We start from the raw sequence: 21072 nt of genomic DNA on the forward strand, positions 1-21072 counted from the left end.
AATTTTGAATGAACAGATTGTTAGATCGGAGAGAGAATGAATTGGGAATTGAAATAAAAAATGAAGAAAAGGAGATGGGCTTTTATGGAGTTTTTGGTTATGGAGGTTGAGAAGAGGAAAAGGGTAGGAATATTCCAAGTATTAATTAATTATTTATTTTTTTCAAAAAAATCGTCAGATTTATAAAAATTAGATATTTCAAGTTTGAATCTTGAAAAAGAAGTTTGGTGAAGGAGCATTTTAATCGTTAAAAAACTTGAGTTTAACTTCACGAGGTAATTGTAACGTCTGTGTACTCTCTATCGTATGTTGTACTCCCTCTGTTGTTTGTTTTAATTTGACATATTTATTAAGAAAATAATTATTGAAAAAATAAGAATATTTTGATATATTTTATATATTTTTTTATTTTAAATATCATAAGACTAAAATATATATTTTATTTTAAATTTTTTTATGCCAAGTCAAAATAAAACAAATAAATTAAAACGAAGAAAATATGTTTTTTTCTATTAAATTTCAAGTCAAAGTAAGCATGCTACTAGTTTAGTTCTGTGTGATAGCTAGCTATGTTGTTTGAATTCTCTATGTATTTGATCATGAAAATTATTTTTTAAAAAAACTTACTTTATTAAAATTTTCAAAAAAATTGAAATTTTGTTTAGCTATATTTTCTATGATAAATATTTAATATTTAAAATATTTATTTTCTTAAGTTAAGAGTTATTTTATTAAAATAATAAAATTGGAATTTTAAAAAGCGACCTTTGGAGTTTTCTCTATAATTGTGGAGGGACCATGAGATTGCCTCTTGGGATATTTTCTATTAGTATCTCTCATTAATTAATGGAAGAAAATATAATTACCACAAAAAGAAAAATGATATCTTCTAGCTAGTTTGGAATACTCTAGATCTTATGAAGACCAATTATTGAGAAAATTTACTTTTCATCGGTTCAAAGCGTGTTTAGACGAGGATAATATTAAGATAGATAAGTATTTCTCGAAAAATTTTGATATTACATTTTTTATTTCTCTCATTGTTATCATACGATATAAAATTATATCAAAATTATAAAATTTCAATAAATCATAATAAATACTCTCACATTTTATTCAGAAATTATTATCCTTATTTTTTATTATACCAAACAAATACAAAAGTACAAATGTAACATCTTTAATTCTTCAGGTAGATTTTTTTTTTTTTTGGTTCAAACAAAAAACATTATTTTAACTCCATATCAAAATTTTATATTATTTTGTAGTGAGACAAATTAGAATTGCCATCAAGTCCTTTCTTGTTAGAATATTCAAAGAAGTCCTTCATTGTTGTTGCTCTATACTTTGGAGGACTATCTTTAGATAATAACTCCTCAATTGGTCCATAAATTCTAGAAGTTGCAAATGGCCCTGTGCTGAAGAAACTTGCTATTGATATTCTTGGACCAATTTTATTTGCCAATACTCTGTGCACTATGCTCTTGTATTTGTCATTCGATATAAGCTGAAAAATCAAAAGTTGAATGAAACTTCATAAGTTTATAATGACTTGTTAAATTAAACTCGTTAAAAGGAGATTTATATTAATTCTAAGAATTTCATCGATGAGCATTCAATTTTTGTTGTTCCAACTCTTTCATTTAAGAACACCCATGAAAATTATGAAGAATTAATTTAAATAGCCGTCCACCCAACTAATTTAACTAAAAATAGTCGGCCAATATATAATATATATATAATCCATATACAATTATGTGTATAATCATGTATAATGAGTGTATATCCTATGTATACTGACTAGAAAAAGTATATAGCAAATCTATCTGACTATTCGTGTGAAGATCCGATAAGAATAAAAGAACACTTTACCTGAAGAATGTCACCAATATTGACAACTAAAGCTCCATGAGTAGGAGGAACATCAACCCATTGATTCTTGTGAAAAACTTGAAGTCCACCAATATCATCTTGCAAAAGCACTGTGAAAAAATCATTATCAGCATGTCTACTTGTGCCAATTGCAACTTCTGGTTGTGGACATTTAGGATAGTAATTGCACAAAATGCCTAGTCCCTCAGCACATCCCATTTCTTTGAGATGGTTTGGTTTTAGACCAAGTCCTTGTGAAAATAATTCAAGCAATGTGTATCCCAAATTCATCACATAATTTGAGTACTCAATTGTAATTTCCCTACAAGAATGTAAAACTTGTTAAATTTAAAGTTGTTCTATCAAATCTCTCTCTGTATAAACACGTCGTTTGTCTAGATGTTATTTGACTGATATAGTGAAATGATATTAAGATAACGTATAATATAATGTAACATTACATAAAAATCGATTCTAAAGATGACTTGAAATGTTATGTCATTGAAAACTCTCACTATGTATATTATTAACTAATGGTTGTAACTTGTAACATGTTATTATTCTATTCTCTTTGTCCTCTATGGTCAATAATGCTTTGGTCTTTTCAATAAAAAAGTATACTACTAACATTAAGTGTACCTAATAATATAATTATTTTTTCGCTGTCAGTATATCTAAGTTGAATTTTATAGAAAAAGTACCTGCATGTCTCAGGGATTTCCTCGGGATTAGCAGGATTAGGAGCCATGATAGAGTAAAGTGAGTCTCTCCAATTTGGTGCAAGAGATTTCTCACTAAATAGATCAAAATTGCAATTGTACATAACTTTCCTCGCAACATCTCGACTATAATATGGTTTTTTAACGTCGATATCTTGCTCGTGAAAACGTCGTGCCCCACGCAACATTTCGTCTAGGACGGGTACCGGAATACCATGATTGATCACTTGAAAGAAACCCCATGTCTCTGATGCTTCTTGAATTTGTTTCACTATTTCTTTATTGTTGATGTTGATGTTTTGGAGGTCTATTAATGGGAAAATGAAATGTGTATTTTTGGGATTTGTGGTTTCTTTTTCTAAAGCCTCTGGATGAATGAATATTTGAGGTACTTTAGTAATTCCACCATCAATAAGTCCTTTGACACCTGCTTTTGTGTCATCAAAGGCTTTTAGTTCACTAATTTTGTCATAGTTTTGTTGTGTGTTGCAGGCTGCCATTAATATAGCGTGGTGAAATGATTGAAATCTCTCTGCTTTTTAATACCCTTTAGGAAGAGCAAAAACAAATGTATCACTTAAGTTGTATCTTAAAGTAGAGATCTCGAATTTCGAACCGCTAAATTCTTATGAAAAGCACAATAGGAAAAGATGCGATCTGTGTTGGTTGAAATCTCCCTCTATTTCTAAAGCAGAAATCATAGAGAACTCAAACTCGAACTTTCGAGCGGAGAGAACAAAGAAATATTTCAATTAAGAGTCTCAAAAAGGTAATAAAAAGATAAGAAACACAAATTTTGTTATGATAGAGGTGATTTAGATTTTAGTTTAGTATCAACATAATATAGTGACAATTTTTCTTGGAGACCAAGTATGGTCCTTTTATTTTTTTAAAATAAGCACAATATAATATATGAGGGACCATGGGGTTGGTGGTACTTGGACATCAAGTATATATGGTACAAGTCAAAAGTTTTTATTTTTAATAATATTAATTTTTAGTGTATGTGCTCTGCATGTGTATCAATAGCTTAACTAATATTTAAAGAATATGCTTATGACATAATTAAATGTAACATCGATGTTTCTTATGGTATCAATATCGATTTGATGGGTATAGATATAGTGCTACGTGATCACTTGGGTTAATTTATTCCTGGGAAAACTTTATTTCTTGATCGTGTGGCGAGCCCGTTGTTGGCCGAGATCATAGGGTGCGTGAGGCTCTTAGTTGGCTAAAAGAATGGTTCAGTAGAACAAGGTTAGTTGTGGATACTGATACTCTACTTGTGAAACAAGGTCTAGAAGAAAATTTGGTGAATTACTCTTATTTGATTCTTTAGTATTTGATTGTAAAACTCTCACAAAAAAATTACCTTTTCTCTTTTTGTCCGTTGTTAATAAATCAACGAATCGAATTGCTCATTGTCCTGTTAGAGCATCTAATTCTATGTCTGGTTAGATGGAGTGAGATACTAGCTAACCCTCCATCTCTCATTATCAGTGTACTCATTTTTATTTAAATAATACATGAGGAAAGAACCAATTTTTTTTTAAAAAAAGATGTGGTTATGTATATAATTATAATATGTTCAAACTGATAAATGATTATGTTTAAGAGTCTAATTCAATCCAGTATTTTTTTTCTTCCGTTTTTTAATTATTTTTATTTAAATGTATGCTTTATTGAACAAAAGCTTTAAATTGTGGAAGAAAATATAATAACCACAAAAAGAAAACAAAAAAAATGGAAAGAGACATAAAGTCAACAAATAAAAAGTATCAGAAGATATTTTCTAAGCTGATTTGGAATACTTTAAAAAGACAAATTATTGAGAAAGCTTATATATATGATGATAATTATATAATGTATGGATTATTAGATACTTTTTATCCCAATTTATGTGACACATTTTGTTTTTCGAGAGTCAAATCATTTTGAGTTTGACCTGCAATTTGCGCATGAAATCTTCATTTTTTAAAATGAAATCTATATTTTTGTAAACTAAGTAAAAAAGTACTATAATTCACAATAATTGACAATTCAAAACATGTCAAAAATATATGAAAAATTTACGATCTAAGATAGACTTGTTTGAATCTCGAAATCTGAAATATGTCACATAAATTAGAAAGGACGGAGTAGTACTTATAGTACTTAAGAAATAGTTATATTTGAATATTTACTTTAACGATATTTTAGTTTTATTTTACATACTTTAACCCCCCTATTACTAATACACACATTTAATTAATTTCTTTTTTCGATTTTCTATTCTACATAAATAATATATAGATTTTTCACATAATCTTATTAGAGAATATTTAATATCATCAATCAAACGCAGCATAAAATAATTATTTTTCATAAGTTATTGCAACAAAAAAAAGTAAAATCCCTCTAACCAAACATAATATTATCTAATCCATGATTTTGCGCTGGAATTATTTTTATTTATGAGCATGTTATAAAACTAAAATTATAATTTGGGATTAAATAATAATGATATTATTTAGTGAATATATAATTCTTGGTACATAGAGGTTATAAAACATGTAGTCATTTTTACACTACATACACTTTAACAAATTATTATTTCAATTTTAACTTTAATCTTAACAAAGACTTTGGAAAAAAGAGTTTCATGAAGAAGGGCATTTTTTGTCATTTGATTGTTTTACACCAAAGATTATCTTATCTCCATATTATTATCGTATAAAAATAACACCAAAATTATAATATACTAACCAATTCCGAAATTACTTATATCGAAATAAAAGTTTCAACCAATATACAATAAATAATTTTACACTTTTATTCTGAAATTATTATACTTACTCCTTATACTAACCGCAAAGTACAAATATGACATCTTTTCCTTGGAGTTAAATCACAAAATTTTAATTTTTTTTTGGTTCAAACAAATTTAAAAACATTATTTCAATTTCACATAAAAGTTTAAATTTTGTAGTGAGACAAATTAGAATTGTTATCAAATCCTTTTTTGCTAGAATATTCAAAGAAGTCCTTCAATGTTGTTGCTCTATACTTTGGAGGATTGTCTTTTGACAATAACTCCTCAATTGGTCCATAAATTCTAGAAGATTCCAATAGCCCTGTGCTGAAGAAACTTGCTACTGATATTCTTGGACCAATTTTATTTGCCAACACTCTATGGTCTACGCTTTTGTACTTGTCATTCGATATAAGCTGAAAAAATAAAAATTGAATGAAACTTTATAAATTAATAATGACTTGTTATAGCTTATTCTAAGGAAATTTATTTATCAATAATGCTATGAATTTCATAATGATCATTCAAATTTTTGTTAAGAGGAAGGAAGCGAACCAAAAACACCATATTTGAAAACATAAAAAAACACACACACACACACACAAAGTAGAATATCACAACTCACATGTATAAATTTGTTACATAGGTATATTTATGTCAAACAATTCACCTTACATTAACCCGTGTGAACACCACTTTAAATTATCCATGATATATAAGATCATTTTTCCATTTAAAAAATTAGTATTATAATTTTAACGTAATAAATTAAAAATTGAATGAACACACATAAAAATAGGACAGTTTAATGTACAAAGTATTATGTGTTCAAACAAAGACCTAATAAGAATGCACCCTTTAATTAAAGAAGTGTCATGTAAGCTATATTACTTGGACAACTTTCCAAAAAAAATTACCTCACCTATATTGGATTCTCAAACTTAAGATGCATTATTTTTTAGGATCTGTCATATGCATCTAGTAACATAATACACGTAGAACACCATGTAGGATGTAAAATGTCAGGTAGGATATCATGTAGGACGTATGTGTCTATTTGTACAACTTTATACAAATTTAAGTGTCTACTTGTGCACACTCAAAGTTGGAGAGCATAAATATGAGCTGAAACCAAGTTAAAGCAGACATATTTATGTGTTATGCCTTTTTTAAAAGCATGAGAAACATAAAATATAATCAACCAACTTTGACATATTCATCAATGATTGATTTTATAGCTCGAATCAGTAACTTATATAGATCACACAAAGACAGTTTTACCTGAAGAATGTCGCCGATATTAATTATTAAAGCTCCATGAATAGGAGGAACATCAACCCATTGATTCTTGTGAAGAACTTGAAGTCCACCAATATCATCTTGCAAAAGTACTGTGAAAAAATCACTATCAGCATGTCTACTTGAGCCTAAGGCAAGTTCTGGTTGTGGACATTTAGGATAGTAATTGCACAAAATGCCTAGTCCCTCAGCACATCCCATTTCTTTAAGATGGTTTGGTTTTAGACCAAGTCCTTTTGAAAATAATTCAACCAATGTGTATCCCAATTTCATCACATGATTTGAGTACTCAATTATAATTTCCCTGTAAAAATGAAAAAAAAAGAAGAAGAAAGAAGATAAATTAAAATGGATTTAAGTTATATACATTGATATAGGTTACTGGAAACAACTTCTTATATGTCCTAATCTTGTTGGACATGGTTAATTGTCTGGTAACGACTTATTGCTGACAAAAGATGACAAATATCCCGTAGAATTAGTCAAAGTACGCGAAAGATGATCTAGACACCACAATTTTTTTAAACATTTCACTATAATGATGTAATTTTCTTTGGAACCGACTTTTATATGTATATTAATTAATTATATAGCTACTAACATAAAAAAATGATATTTAGCAACAATTAATTAACGACAATAGATTAATTGCCGCTAAATATGTTTTTTAGTGGGAATTAATGGTTTAACACTTTTTGGAACAGACTCTCATATGTATATAATTATATTGCCTCTATAACAACATTATCCCACTATAACAATAAAAAAAAATATTCAAACAAACAATGTTCAATATAATTAAATTACCTGCATGTCTCAGGCAATTCCTCAGGCTTAGCAGGATCAGGAGCCATGACAGAGTAAAGTGAGTCTCTCCAATCTGCTGCAAAAGATTTCTCACTAAACAACTCAAAATTACAATTATACATAACCTTCCTCGCAACATCTCGACTATAATACGGTTTTTTAACGTCGATATCTTGCTCGTGAAAACGTCGTGTACCACGCAACATTTCGTCTAGGACGGGGACCGGAATACCATGATTGATCACTTGGAAAAAACCCCATGTCTCTGATGCTTCTTGAATTTGTTTCACTATTTCTTTGTTGTTAATGTTGATGTTTTGAAGGTCTATTAAAGGGAAAATGAAATTTGAATTTTTGGGAATTTTTTTTAAGGAATCATGAGGATGGATGAATATTTGGGGTAGTTTAGTAATTCCACCATCAATAAGTCCTTTCACACCTCCTTTTGTGTCATCAAAGGCTTTTAGTTCACTAATTTTATCATATTTTTGTTGTGTGTTATTGGAGGTTGCCATCTAGTTTTTGGAGGTAGTGCGGTGAGGTGATCGAAATCTCTCTAATTTAAATAGAGCAGAGATTTTAGCTTTGAATTTCTGAATCTTTATAAAGATCTAAAACAAATACATTTTTTAAGTTATACTAAAAAAATTGGTGAAATAATTAAAAATTCTTTTTTTTAAGTAGATTTCGGATTTCCAGTTGTGGAATCTATGGGAAAGTACAACGTGAGAAGGACCATGGAATTGCTAAAAGCTCTTAATTTCTATTTTATTAAAATATATGGTTGAAATTAATAAGCATATCTTATTTTTTTTAGTCATTATTTTCCCATAACTTTGTCTTATTCCTTAATTAATTGAGTAATGATTTTAAAAAAACGCATCGCTGAACTATCCTTTTTAAATTTTTTATTATTATTTATTATATTTTAAATTATCAACTATTTCATTTTTTTTATTTGAATTATTACTATTATGCATTAAAACACACCTAGCTAGTTGAGTAGATGTAAATAGTTTAGGTATAATTTTTCTTTTATCATAATCAGTTTTGAATTGTATTTTAATAAATAAATTATGATAGCTTAGGTGGAAAAAAGAAATAACTAATAATTGGCATGCATTTCGATGTATGTATAGAGAGAGAGAGTTGTTAACTAATAATTAATCTTATTAATATTAATACATAGATGGTGATGGCTAGGTAATTCAACTAAAGAAAAGGAAATAACTAGTAATAATTAAGGTATAAAACTCACAAAAATTAATTATTCAGATGTATTTTTAACTATTAATTAATCTTATTAATATTAATGAAGTAACTTCTTTCCTTTTTTTTTTAATAATAAAATCAAATATAATACTATGGTCAACTAGGCAATAAATCAAAGAATGTCACATGATAACATGACTATTGCAGATTCACAAATATATGAATCTGCAATATATAGTAATGCACATCCCATAAAATCTGCCTTAAAAGAGGATTTTGTTTAAATAATAATATTTATTATATTCTGATATCTTTGATAATTACAATGTTGATTTTTTTTTCTATAAAAATATAATGATATTGGATGATTCATAATTTTAGGAAAATAATTTTTGAGTAGAATAGGGATATTTAAGACAATTTAAATGATCTTTGTGATAGAACTATAATATAATCTAAGATAGTATATTTGAATATTTATATAATTATTATAGTACTTATTTTAAATATACCATGATATTTCTATATCTATATATAAAAAAAAAGAATGTTATTATAAGGGTAAAACTAAATACTTAAAATTAAAGAATTTTCTAAAAAAAATGAAACTATGTCATTTATAAGAACATAATTAAAAAAAAAAAGTTATATAAAATGCAACAATAATTTTTCTTATTTTTGATGTTATTTTTTAGAGCCATTGATTCATATAAATGGTTACCCTTTAATTAAGGGACTATTTTCTAAGAGAAACTCACAAAGAATAACCAACTTCTTTTTATATTCAACATTTTTTTTTTCATTAATTCCAATTATTTCATATTCATCAATATATATATGTTATTTCTTTTTAAATTGAAATTGATATATTTTTTTGTAGATTATCAGAGTTAAAAATAAAAAAAAAGATGGCACAAATGGTAAAACCAGCTGATCAAAAGTTCCCACAACATGATCAAAACATGCAAGATGGCCATGTAAATAAAATACAAGTAAGATCCATTTTAATCCATGTCGATTTACTTAGATCACACTTATGAAATTACATCGAATCTTATTCATATTGTTGATCCCCCCCCTCCCCCCTCCCCCTACTATTGATAGTTAATTCTCAAAAAGAGGAAGATCTGGTATATAAATATTATGAATTTTGAATTTTACAATATAAAATATATTTAGTGAATTTCTTAATCTACACGTAATAGCATGATGCTTATGAAAATATTACGATAGGTTTCATTCATCTGAATAGCTAAAAGATAGATCACATATTTAGAGGCTTGCATGTAGATATATTTTAGTTGACCGGATATAATAAAAACAAATTATACAAAATGTATATTACTTAAACTCGATCTGATTTATTATATGTAAATTTAACTTATATTTCTAAAATAGGTTTTTTCATGATTTTCGAATCGCACACTGATATATTATAACTTTTACAACAAGAAATTTTTATACCATAAAGGTCATCTGTCTTACTTTCAATATTACAACACTATATTTTAAGTATGATTGTACATATTCTTTAGATGATTTAATAATGTAAATTTTTCGAATTTATATTTTTCAAATAAATTTCTTATGTTATGTCTTTAATTTAAATTCATGATAATTGAATCACACGATATACGATACAATAACTTTTACTCTTATGTCGAAGCTATACTAATTATTATTATATGATAGGATGGTCAGATAAATCATGATCAACTATGTGATTACCTACATGATCAACAGCTGCAACCCCAAGATGGAGCACAACTTGAAGGCAAAATTGTTGCACTTTCTTTGTCACCAAGACATGCCCAAAACCATGCCATGCACAAGTGATATATCATTTTGTTATAAATAAAACGCGTTGATTTTTCATATGGTCGATCAATCAAGTAGTAATTATTATTTCAAATGATTTTTTGAGATATATAATTATTATGAGTTGGTCAATGATCATTTGAGAAAATCAAAACTCGAAATAAAATTGAGGAAGTTGAAAGGTGAAAATATTAATTTTCATCATATAGTTAGTTAGATATCTTGTTCGAATCAAAATATATTAGGGTAATTAGTATGCTTACTGCAATGGCGTACGCAAGATTTCGCTAAGCAGTGTTTGTCTATTGTCACAATTTGTATGTGAATTTAAGGTTGTGGTCATGACTTTAAGGTATTTACTTTATAACTTTTTTAAAATATATATATTATTAGCTAAATGTTCTTTTCAGTTGGCATATTGTGTATCCATATTAATTTTCTTGAGAAATTATATTTACATGTCTATAAAAAGGAAATTTTTGATGATGCAATATGTTGGAAAAGTATTATTTGATATTCTCAGAATTTAAACTCGAGATTACTAATTAAAAATGGAAGAATCTTTTCGATTTCGCTTGATGATGTGACAGACTGCCTATGTAATTATTTGGTACTTTCCATAAATTTTCCAGCTCTCTGATAATTTAAAACATATTTTTAAGTATTCCATATTCGAATTTTACTCTCTCGATTAAGTTTAGATTCGTTTTTGAATAGATTCACTAAATGCCAGGACGGAGTTAAAGGTTTATATGAATCCTCTACGTCAGAAAATTATATTTTATATAAGAAGTTAATTGTTTATATATAAATTGTAGATATTGAATCTCCTTAGCTTTTTCGTATATTTATTTCCTTATATTTTGAGTTTCTTTAGTGAAAATTTTAACTTCATCATTGACTGTGAAAGAGGGCAACACATTTCTTGCCAAGAGGCTCTCCATTCCAAATTAAAATTTTAAATCCAAATCTTTTATTTGATGATAGAGGGATTCCAACCATTCTACGTACCCAATTAGTCATTTTTCAACTCTCAACATCAAGAAAAATATAGAAAAGAGATAGATTATAAGGGGTCACTTGGTACACAAAATGAGATAAGCAAGGATATTCCATAAGATTATTTTATTCCACCTTTTATGTAGGATAGAAATGGAATAAAATAATTTCGAGATTAGCTAATATCTCAAATCAAATATAAAAAAAAGTTAATATCAAGTTACACCCACAATTATTGTTCTTATCCCACCTAACAAACCAATCTAAATCATAGCTTGTGCATAGACACAATTGGTCATAGAGGATGCACCTTATTTGGCTTATTTTGAAACATTATGAGAAATATCTAAAGGTATTTACCTTGGAAGGATTTTAAAGCTAGTGATGTATTTATTTTTTACTCTTTATCTTTTTGCAATACTTTTTCGACTTGATGCCGCCCCTGAATCCACAAGTACCGACTTGAATACCCCTAAGATAAGATGTCACGACCCAAAAATGGACGTGATGACACTCGTCTTATTCCACCAAGACAAGTCAGCCTAAAACTCAACCATTACAATAAAATGCGGAAATTTCATAATCAACTCAAAAATATCTCCAAAATCTGGTTGTCACGTGTACAAGTCTCTAATGTGTTATAACGAAGTTGAAAGAAAATACATGTTTCAAATGACATTGTTGCTAGAATAGAACAAGATCATAATTAAGAAGAAAGAAGGTCCACTGAGTTGACAAACAGCTACCTCACAAATCTCCAAGAAGCCTCAGAAAAGAAAAGAATATATCACAAAGGTCCGGGCTAGTAACCTACAAAAAAATGTAGTAGCAAGGGGTGAGTACCAAACCACGCGATACTCAGCAAGTAAACCTCTAAACACAAGCTAAGGGGATAGAATACGGGTACTCCTTACACCCCAACCGAACCTCCATAACTACAACATGCATAAAATCAGTCCAACCTAACAGTTCAGAATTCACATAGCACATATCTCAACAACAACATTCTAACAATTACATATCCTCAACAACAAATTCAATATTCACCAATCAAAGTTCCATAGAAAGACACTCATAAGATCAGCAAAACACAATATCAAGTTCACTAATGATAAATATGTGCAATGCAATGGAATGCAATGTCAAGTATAGTGATGCATGTCTGACCTAGTGATACACACCCGCTGTCTCTCAGTCCGGGACCCATGGGGGACATATATGTCCATACATCTATCGTGGCGCGCGATATGTCCCTCGATATATAGTATCCATCGCGGCGCGCGATACGTCCCTCGAAATATAGTATCCATCATGGCGCGCGATACGTCCCTCGAAATGGTACATCCTCTTATCACATAACACTTATCACAACCATGTCTCAGAACCAATGCAAATGACATGTTCACATAAATAATGAGGAGATGACCATTTTCATAACAATACACAATTCACAACAATACAACCGTGATACAACATCAACAATGATTCAACAAGCCTTTCAACCCAGTCTCAAACATCACACATCAACAATTAAACACATTGCCTTTTATTACCCTTTTTTCATCATTAGAAAATAATCAATATGTACAAATCAACCCATCACCAAGTCTCATTACCCCAAACACATATCACAAGGAAATACACGAATTTCATACACTTAACAAGGGTTTAGAAATTCACTTAGCTTGCCTCAAATAATCGAACATTCACTCCGGGACTTAAGCCTTCCCTTTTCGTTGAACTTCCAACTCAAAGCAATCTAGTCAAATAATTAACCACAATAAGATTTCAAAACTAACAACACCCATGTTACTATAGGTCTGACCTAGACCCAAAAACTCATTCCAAATCTAAAACAAGCTCTTAATATTTTCCAAATTTCAAGGCTAAGGTTAAGTCTTAATTCCTCCAATTATTATAAATTTAAAGGTATTCAAATAATATAATACCCCTAATATTTAATTACTTATCTCAATATATTAAAACTAGAATAACAATGTAACCATAACAAGAAAATTAAAGCACGAAACAAAAATCCAATTTACCATCAAGTAACCAGATAGTGAGACAGTGACGTGAATTTGGGAAAACAAAGTAACCACGTATCTTATACTCCTAAAGACTATCTAATAATTTGTTAATTGTTACCCTTAATCGTTATGCCATCACTATTGCCATGATTGTAAGTCAAACTTGTGTCTGTGCAAATTCTCAAGTGAAATTTTACTATTTCTATATAAATAATATTAAGAAAGTGCACTACCTACTACATCTATCAACAGTTAACCAATCAAAACTATTTAACTTTCTCACTTTTAATCCCATGAAATTGTTCCACCTACGCTGCCTAGGAGAACTTCCAAGTTCCAACTCCAATCTCTTTCAGCTAACGCACATAACCACAAAATATATAATTAAGACAAGAATTAAGTTATCCCAATCCAATAATAAGACCTTAAATAAATTATTAAAATTGCCTCATTAATTGTATAACTATAATTAACTAATAGTCCAAAATACCCCTTGTAAAATTTTCGGAAATAGTCAAAATAATTCTAGTACTCAAAATGAGCTAACGGGTCATTACATAAGAGGAGGATAAAAAAGCAGATTTAGTTGTAGGTATGAGTGAGTGAGTGCAGTGAAGGACTCTCGCTGAAACGACCCCAAAAATGCCCGAAAATGTGCTTCGAAAACACCTAAAATTGTAATTTCCATATATCTCAAAATCCGTGCATCATTTCGGAAATTCGACTTCATATTCTTATTCAGGAGGTCAAATTGAGTGGGAAATGAGTCTAACCCGAATTTTAGAACAACCGTATCAAAATTCGAAAATCGCAAAAAATGCGATTTTGAGGGTCAACTTTAAAGGGGCATATCTCTCAGCACACAAGGAACTGGAAGGAGCTCAAACTATCAAAATTAAAGCTCTGTGAGTTAGCTTTCCAACGCAATTTGTTTCACCTCATTCCGAGTTAGGATGAAGGAGTTATGACCATTTTCGTAAAACCTGTCCGGCAGAAAATGCAAATTCCAGTAGCCGAAAACACTGTTCACCCGCCTCAATTTTTTTCTAAGTGTTGGGACGTTTTTATAAAAAGGGGACATATCCATACTTAGTCATTTAACTTCAAAACATCCAAAAACTCTCTCTAAACCCTCTCCAAAAATTCCACCAAGATCATCAACCAAATTCAAGGATCCCAAGCTTTAATTCCGGATTCAAGATTCAATCTCAAGCAATTCTCCATTCCAATCTTCATCAAGAATTCTCCAAAGTTGAGGTATGTGGGTTGATTGTGGAAACCTTCCTTTCCACAAGTCCAACCATTTATCCTCTATTTTACTTCAAGTTTATGGGTCCTTATGATCATTTATGAACTCTTGAATTATGGAATTATTACTACACATCCTATTATGGTCTATTTTTGTATATTATCATGAAATGGAATGATTATATGATGTTTATGGTTTTCATGCCTCCATGATCAAATTATGAAGGTTGTTATATATGTATATATATATGTATGTTGTTGGTGGGCTGTTTTATATGGATTTTGAAATTGGTTGGACTTAGTACTCTTGAAACACATGATTTTATTTACATGAACAAGTAGCCCACCATATGTTTGATAAAATGCCATTTATAGAATTCTTATGAAATGGAAGGTCCAATGTACGTCCTATGAGTCGGATGATTATATAAGTATTGAAATGATGATGAAATGGATACATGTATATGATTTTCTCTATATAGTGTGTGAGTCGACCAAGCCTAGCTCGGGGGGTTGTAGGCCCGGGTAACCGTATCAAGGGGTTGGTACCTTGGTTGCCTAGTACGGGGGGTAGTAGGCCCGTATAACCGTATCGAGGGGTTTGTACCTTGGTTGCCTAGTACGGGGGGTAGTAGGCCCGTATAACCATATCGAGGGGTTTGTACCTTGGTCCCTAGCTCGGGGGGTGGTAGGCCCGGGTAACCACATTGAGGGGTTTGTACCTCTTTCGCCTCTCCAAGGGGGTGGTAGGCCTTGGAAATACTATATTGATGGTCACTCACTACACATATACTATGCCCTACTAAATATGATTTTTATATAAGCATCATTATACATATCATCTCATTAATATGCTATCTATCGGGTACGATTATGCATTTTGCCTATGATGTCCATCCCTTGTTGCATTGCATTGCATCCCATATACTTAGTACATTCAAACGTACTAACGCATACTCTATGCCTACATGATGTCACCATGTAGGGACCGGAGCACCGCTTGACCCTCGTCCTCCGCGTGGCTAATACGATTTTCTATCAAGGTTATTGGTGAGTCCTCCATTCCGGGGACGTTGCTTATGATCTTTTGCTATGTATAAGACTTTTCCTTTTAGTTATGTTTTGACTATGAGGGTGAGCCCAGTTGTTTGTCTTGGCCCCCGCTAAAGTACCTATGTTTAGAGGTGGTGTTGGACAAGTTGTGTATTATGTTTGAGCTTGATTCATCTATGGTATTTATGTATCATTTCTTCTTTTTTTTTTTTTGCTCCCTTAGTCCCGATTTCCCCCTTGATTATGCTTATCGCTTATGGTCATTTTAATTGCTTCCGCGACCAATGATGTGTAAGATACGCTATGAGGCTTGTTTGGGGTTCCTTCGGGTTCCCCATTCGCCGGTCACGTCTAGGCCCTAGGCTTGGGTCGTGACAAACTTGGTATCAGAGCACTAGGTTGATAGATCCTCGGAGTCCAACACACCGCGTTGATTAGAGTCCGATTCATGGTTGTGTTGTGCACCACAATTATGAGTAGGAGGCTATGAGACGTTTTAGGAAATGTTTCACTTCTTCATGTTCTAAGTCGTGCGGTAGAGTTGAATTAAGTTCTTTTTTTCCCTACGGTTGTTCTTTGCTATGCTAGATCATGCCTAATACAAGAGGAAGACGAGCCCGCGCACCCGAGGAACAACCGACCAATGGGGATCTTCGGGATGCCCTTACTTTATTTGCACAAGCTATGGCTAATCAAGCCAACCACGGGGCCCAAACCCCTCAGGCTCCTACCCCGGCATCTCGGGTGAGAGACTTCGTGCGGATGAATCCCCCGGAATTCTATGGGTCTAAGTTAAATGAAGACCCTCAAGAGTTCATTGATGAAGTCCTCAAGATATTAGCTATCATGGGCGTGAAGTCAGAAGATAAGGCGGAGTTGGCGGCCTACCAACTAAAAGGGGTGGCCCAAATATGGTACAACCAATGGAAGGAAGAGAAGGGGGTAAACTATGTGGTGCATTGGGAAGAGTTCAAAACGGCTTTCCTTAATCGATTCTTTCCTCTTGAGCTTAGGGAAGCCAAATTGGTGGAGTTCATGAATTTAAAACAAGGGTCTATGAGTGTGAGGGAGTATGCCCTCAAGTTTAACCAACTTTCAAGGTATGCTCCACACTTGGTTGCCGACTCACGGTCTAGAATGAACAAATTCGTGATGGGTGTGTCCGACCTAGTGAGTGAAGAATGCCGGTCCGCAATGTTGATTAGTGACATGGACTTGTCCCGCTTGATGGTCTATGCCGAACAAATGGAGGAGGAGAAGTTGAGGAAGAGGAGGGGTCATGAGGCCAAGAGGGCCCGTTTTGAGGGCAAGTTCCAAAGTAGAACGGGAGGCCGGTTTCATCAAGGTCAAGGGTCTTCTCATGCGCTCCATAAGGGGTTTGCCAATGATGTTCCAAGGGCCCAAGGTGTTAGGGGTATGGGTCCTATTGATGTATGTCCGAAGTGTGGTAAGGGCCATGGTGGCCCGTGCTTGAGAAATACCGGTGCTTGCTATAGTTGTGGGGAAATGGGGCACAAGGCAATGGATTGTCCTCGAAATCGCAACAAGGGTAAGGAGGTCCGTCCACAAGGTGCCAATGCGGTTCCTTTGGGGAGAGGGGGCCGACAAGATGGTGCCCCAAGGCACAATCGATTTTATGCTTTGCATGGGAGGCAAGGGGTCGATGAAGTCCCCGACGTCGTTACCGGTATGTTGAAAATCTTTGACTTTGATGTATATGCATTAATTGATCCGGGTGCCTCTCTTTCTTTTGTCACCCCCTTTGTTGCCAAAAAGTTTCATGTTGAGCCCGAATTGTTGCGTGAGTCATATAAGGTGTCTACTCCTATTGGTGCATATATTGTTGCTAGGAAGGTCTATAGAAATTGTCCTATTTGCATCTTGCATAAAATATTGCCTTGTGATCTTGTTGAGTTGAACATGGTCGATTTTGATGTTGTTCTTGGGATGGATTGGTTGCATGCATACTATGCTTCCATTGATTGTAGAACCCGTAGGGTCAAGTTCCAATTCCCAAGTGAACCCATTCTTGAGTGGGAAAGCCAAAATGTGGTAGTCAAGGGTAGGTTCATCTCTTGCATTAAAGCCCGTAAGTTGATCTCTAAGGGGTGTCTCTATCACCTTGTGAGGGTTAGGGATGTGGAGTCCAAAACCCTTCCTATAGAGTCGGTTCCGATCGTAAATGAATTCCTTGATGTCTTTCCTAATGACCTTCCCGGTGTTCCTCCCGAAAGGGAAATAGATTTTGGCATAGACCTCCTCCCCGATACTCAACCCATTTCTATCCCCCCTTATCGTATGGCCCCGGCGGAGTTAAAGGAGTTGAAGGAACAATTGAGGGACTTGTTGGAGAAGGGTTTTATTAGGCCTAGCCAATCACCATGGGGTGCACCGGTGTTGTTTGTGAAGAAGAAAGATGGGTCCCTTAGGATGTGTATTGATTACCGGCAACTCAATAGGGTCACCATCAAGAATAAATATCCTCTTCCTAGGATTGATGACTTGTTCGACCAATTGCAAGGGGCTAGCCACTTCTCTAAGATTGATCTTCGGTCCGGGTATCATCAAGTGAAGGTGAGGGAGTGTGACATTCCCAAGACAGCCTTCCGGACTAGGTATGGGCATTATGAATTTGTGGTCATGTCCTTTGGGTTGACCAATGCACCGGCTATCTTCATGGACCTAATGAATAGGATCTTTAAACCCCACCTTGATTCCTTTGTTGTGGTCTTCATTGATGATATTTTAATCTATTCGCATAGCGAGGAAGAACATATGGGTCACTTGAGGGTTGTGTTGCAAAGATTGAGAGAGGAGAAGTTGTATGCCAAGTATGAAAAGTGTGAATTTTGGTTGAGGGAGGTTGCCTTCCTAGGTCATGTGGTGTCGGGGGATGGTATTAAGGTAGATCCTAAGAAGACCGATGTGATTAGAAATTGGCCTAGGCCATTGACCCCGTCGGATATTAGGAGCTTCTTGGGCTTAGCGGGTTACTATCGGAGATTTGTGAATGGGTTTTCTTCTATTGCTTCTTCCATGACTAAGTTGACACAAAAGAAGGCTAAGTTTGAGTGGACCGACGAGTGTGAAAGGAGTTTTCAAACCTTGAAAGATAAACTTGTGTCCGCTCCTATATTGTCACTACCGGATGGGCTTGAGGGATTCGTTGTGTATTGTGATGCTTCTAGAGTTGGCTTGGGTTGTGTCCTAATGCAAAATGGTAAGGTGATAGCCTATGCGTCTAGACAACTCAAAGTGCATGAAAAGAACTATCCTACGCATGACCTTGAATTAGCCGCGGTGGTGTTTGCTTTAAAGATTTGGCGTCATTACTTGTATGGGGTACATGTTGATGTGTTCACCGATCATAAGAGCCTCCAATATGTCTTCACCCAAAAAGACCTCAACTTGAGACAAAGAAGGTGGCTAGAATTTCTTAAAGATTATGATATGAGTGTGCATTATCATCCCGGTAAAGCTAATGTGGTGGCGGATGCTTTGAGTAGGGTGTCTATGGGTAGCCTAGCTCATGTTGATATTGGTGATAGGGAAATGGCTAGGGAGGTGCATCGGTTGGCTAGGTTGGGGGTTAGGTTGGAAGAAATTAGTAATGGTGGTGTGGTCGTTGTTGATGGTGCTAGGTCTTCCTTGGTTGATGAGGTGATAGCAAAACAAGATCTTGACTCTTCCTTGTTAGAATTGAAGGCCTTGGTGAAAGAGGGTAAGGTGGAAGTTTTCTCCCAAGGGGGAGATGGTGCCCTTAGGTACCAAGGTAGGTTGTGTGTGCCTTGTGTTGATGGTTTGAGGGAGAAAATTCTTGAGGAGGCTCATAATTCTTCCTACTCCATTCACCCCGGTTCCACCAAAATGTATAGAGATTTGAGGGATGTGTATTGGTGGGGAGGCATGAAGAAGGACATTGCCAAATTCGTCTCCGGTTGTCATAGTTGTCAACAAGTCAAGGCCGAACATCAAAGGCCGGGTGGTCTAACCCAAGACATAGAGATTCCTACTTGGAAGTGGGAAGAAATTAATATGGATTTTGTAGTTGGTTTACCCAAGACTAGAAAAGGTTTTGATTCTATTTGGGTGGTGGTTGATAGGATGACAAAATCGGCTCATTTTCTACCGGTAAAGACAACATATGGGGCGGAAGATTATGCAAGGTTATATATTCATGACTTGGTAAGGTTGCATGGGATTCCTCTATCCATCATATCGGACCGTGGTACTCAATTTACTTCACACTTTTGGAAGTCCTTTCAAAGGGGTCTAGGTACGAGAGTTAAGCTTACTACGGCCTTTCACCCGCAAACGGATGGACAAGCCGAAAGGACTATCCAAACACTTGAGGATATGCTTAGGGCTTGTGTATTGGAGCTTAAGGGTAGTTGGGATGATCATCTTCCATTGATTGAGTTTGCCTATAACAATAGCTATCATTCTAGCATCGGTATGGCTCCTTTTGAGGCTCTCTATGGGAGGCGTTGTAGATCACCGGTTGGGTGGTTTGAGGTTGGTGAGGTGGCCTTGTTAGGACCAGATCTAGTTATGGAGGCTCTTGAGAAGGTTAGGATGATTAGAGAAAGGTTGAAGACGGCCCAAAGTCGCCAAAAGTCCTATGCCGATGTGAGGAGAAGGGCTCTTGAATTCCAAGTTGGTGATTGGGTCTATTTGAAGGTGTCACCCATGAAGGGTGTGGTTCGTTTTGGTAAGAAGGGCAAGTTGAGCCCAAGATACGTGGGTCCTTATAAGGTGATGAGGAGAATTGGCAAGGTAGCTTATGAGTTGGAATTGCCTAGCGAAATGGATTTGGTTCATCCGGTATTTCATGTGTCTATGTTGAGGAAGTGTGTGGGTGATCCGAATGCCATTGTGCCTCTTGATGTTGTGGGTGTTGTTGAAGATAATTTGACCTATGAAGAGGTTCCGGTCCAGATTTTAGATAGACAAGTGAAGAGGTTGAGAAACAAAGATGTGGCTTCCGTTAAGGTCCTTTGGAGAAATCAACAAGTTGAAAGTGCTACTTGGGAGGCCGAAGCGGACATGCAAAGGCGATATCCTTATCTTTTCCACTCCACTCAAGCTTAAGGTATTGATCTAAACCCTTTATAAAATCTCAGGTCTTAAGTTCAGCCACCATGTCATTGCATACATTCATGTTTAAGTTAACAAGTTCATTGTGGTTTTACAACTATGTTGAAGTTTTTGAAATGAGGTG

The 21072-nt window shown here is 33.6% G+C and overlaps 2 protein-coding genes across 2 annotated transcripts; both read right to left on the minus strand.

Annotated features, from left to right (window-relative positions):
* Positions 1–1110: 1110 nt before the first annotated feature.
* LOC125861217 (1-aminocyclopropane-1-carboxylate oxidase homolog) lies at positions 1111–3182 on the minus strand. The gene is made up of 3 exons (XM_049541163.1): positions 2574–3182; positions 1873–2194; positions 1111–1507 (listed from the first exon to the last, which is right to left on the minus strand). Exons 1-3 carry the CDS (start codon positions 3089–3091, stop codon positions 1253–1255), a joined length of 1095 nt encoding a protein of 364 aa, XP_049397120.1. The 5' UTR covers positions 3092–3182; the 3' UTR covers positions 1111–1252.
* Positions 3183–5445: 2263 nt separating this feature from the next.
* On the minus strand, positions 5446–8006 carry LOC125861655 (1-aminocyclopropane-1-carboxylate oxidase homolog). The gene is made up of 3 exons (XM_049541510.1): positions 7492–8006; positions 6667–6988; positions 5446–5801 (listed from the first exon to the last, which is right to left on the minus strand). The coding sequence occupies exons 1-3, from the start codon at positions 8004–8006 to the stop codon at positions 5550–5552; spliced, it is 1089 nt and encodes a 362-aa protein (XP_049397467.1). The 3' UTR covers positions 5446–5549.
* Between the last annotated feature and the right edge of the window lie 13066 nt (positions 8007–21072).

The sequence above is a fragment of the Solanum stenotomum genome, chromosome 4 (genome assembly GCF_019186545.1).
Source record: "Solanum stenotomum isolate F172 chromosome 4, ASM1918654v1, whole genome shotgun sequence".
Classification (NCBI taxonomy): Eukaryota; Viridiplantae; Streptophyta; class Magnoliopsida; order Solanales; family Solanaceae; genus Solanum; species Solanum stenotomum.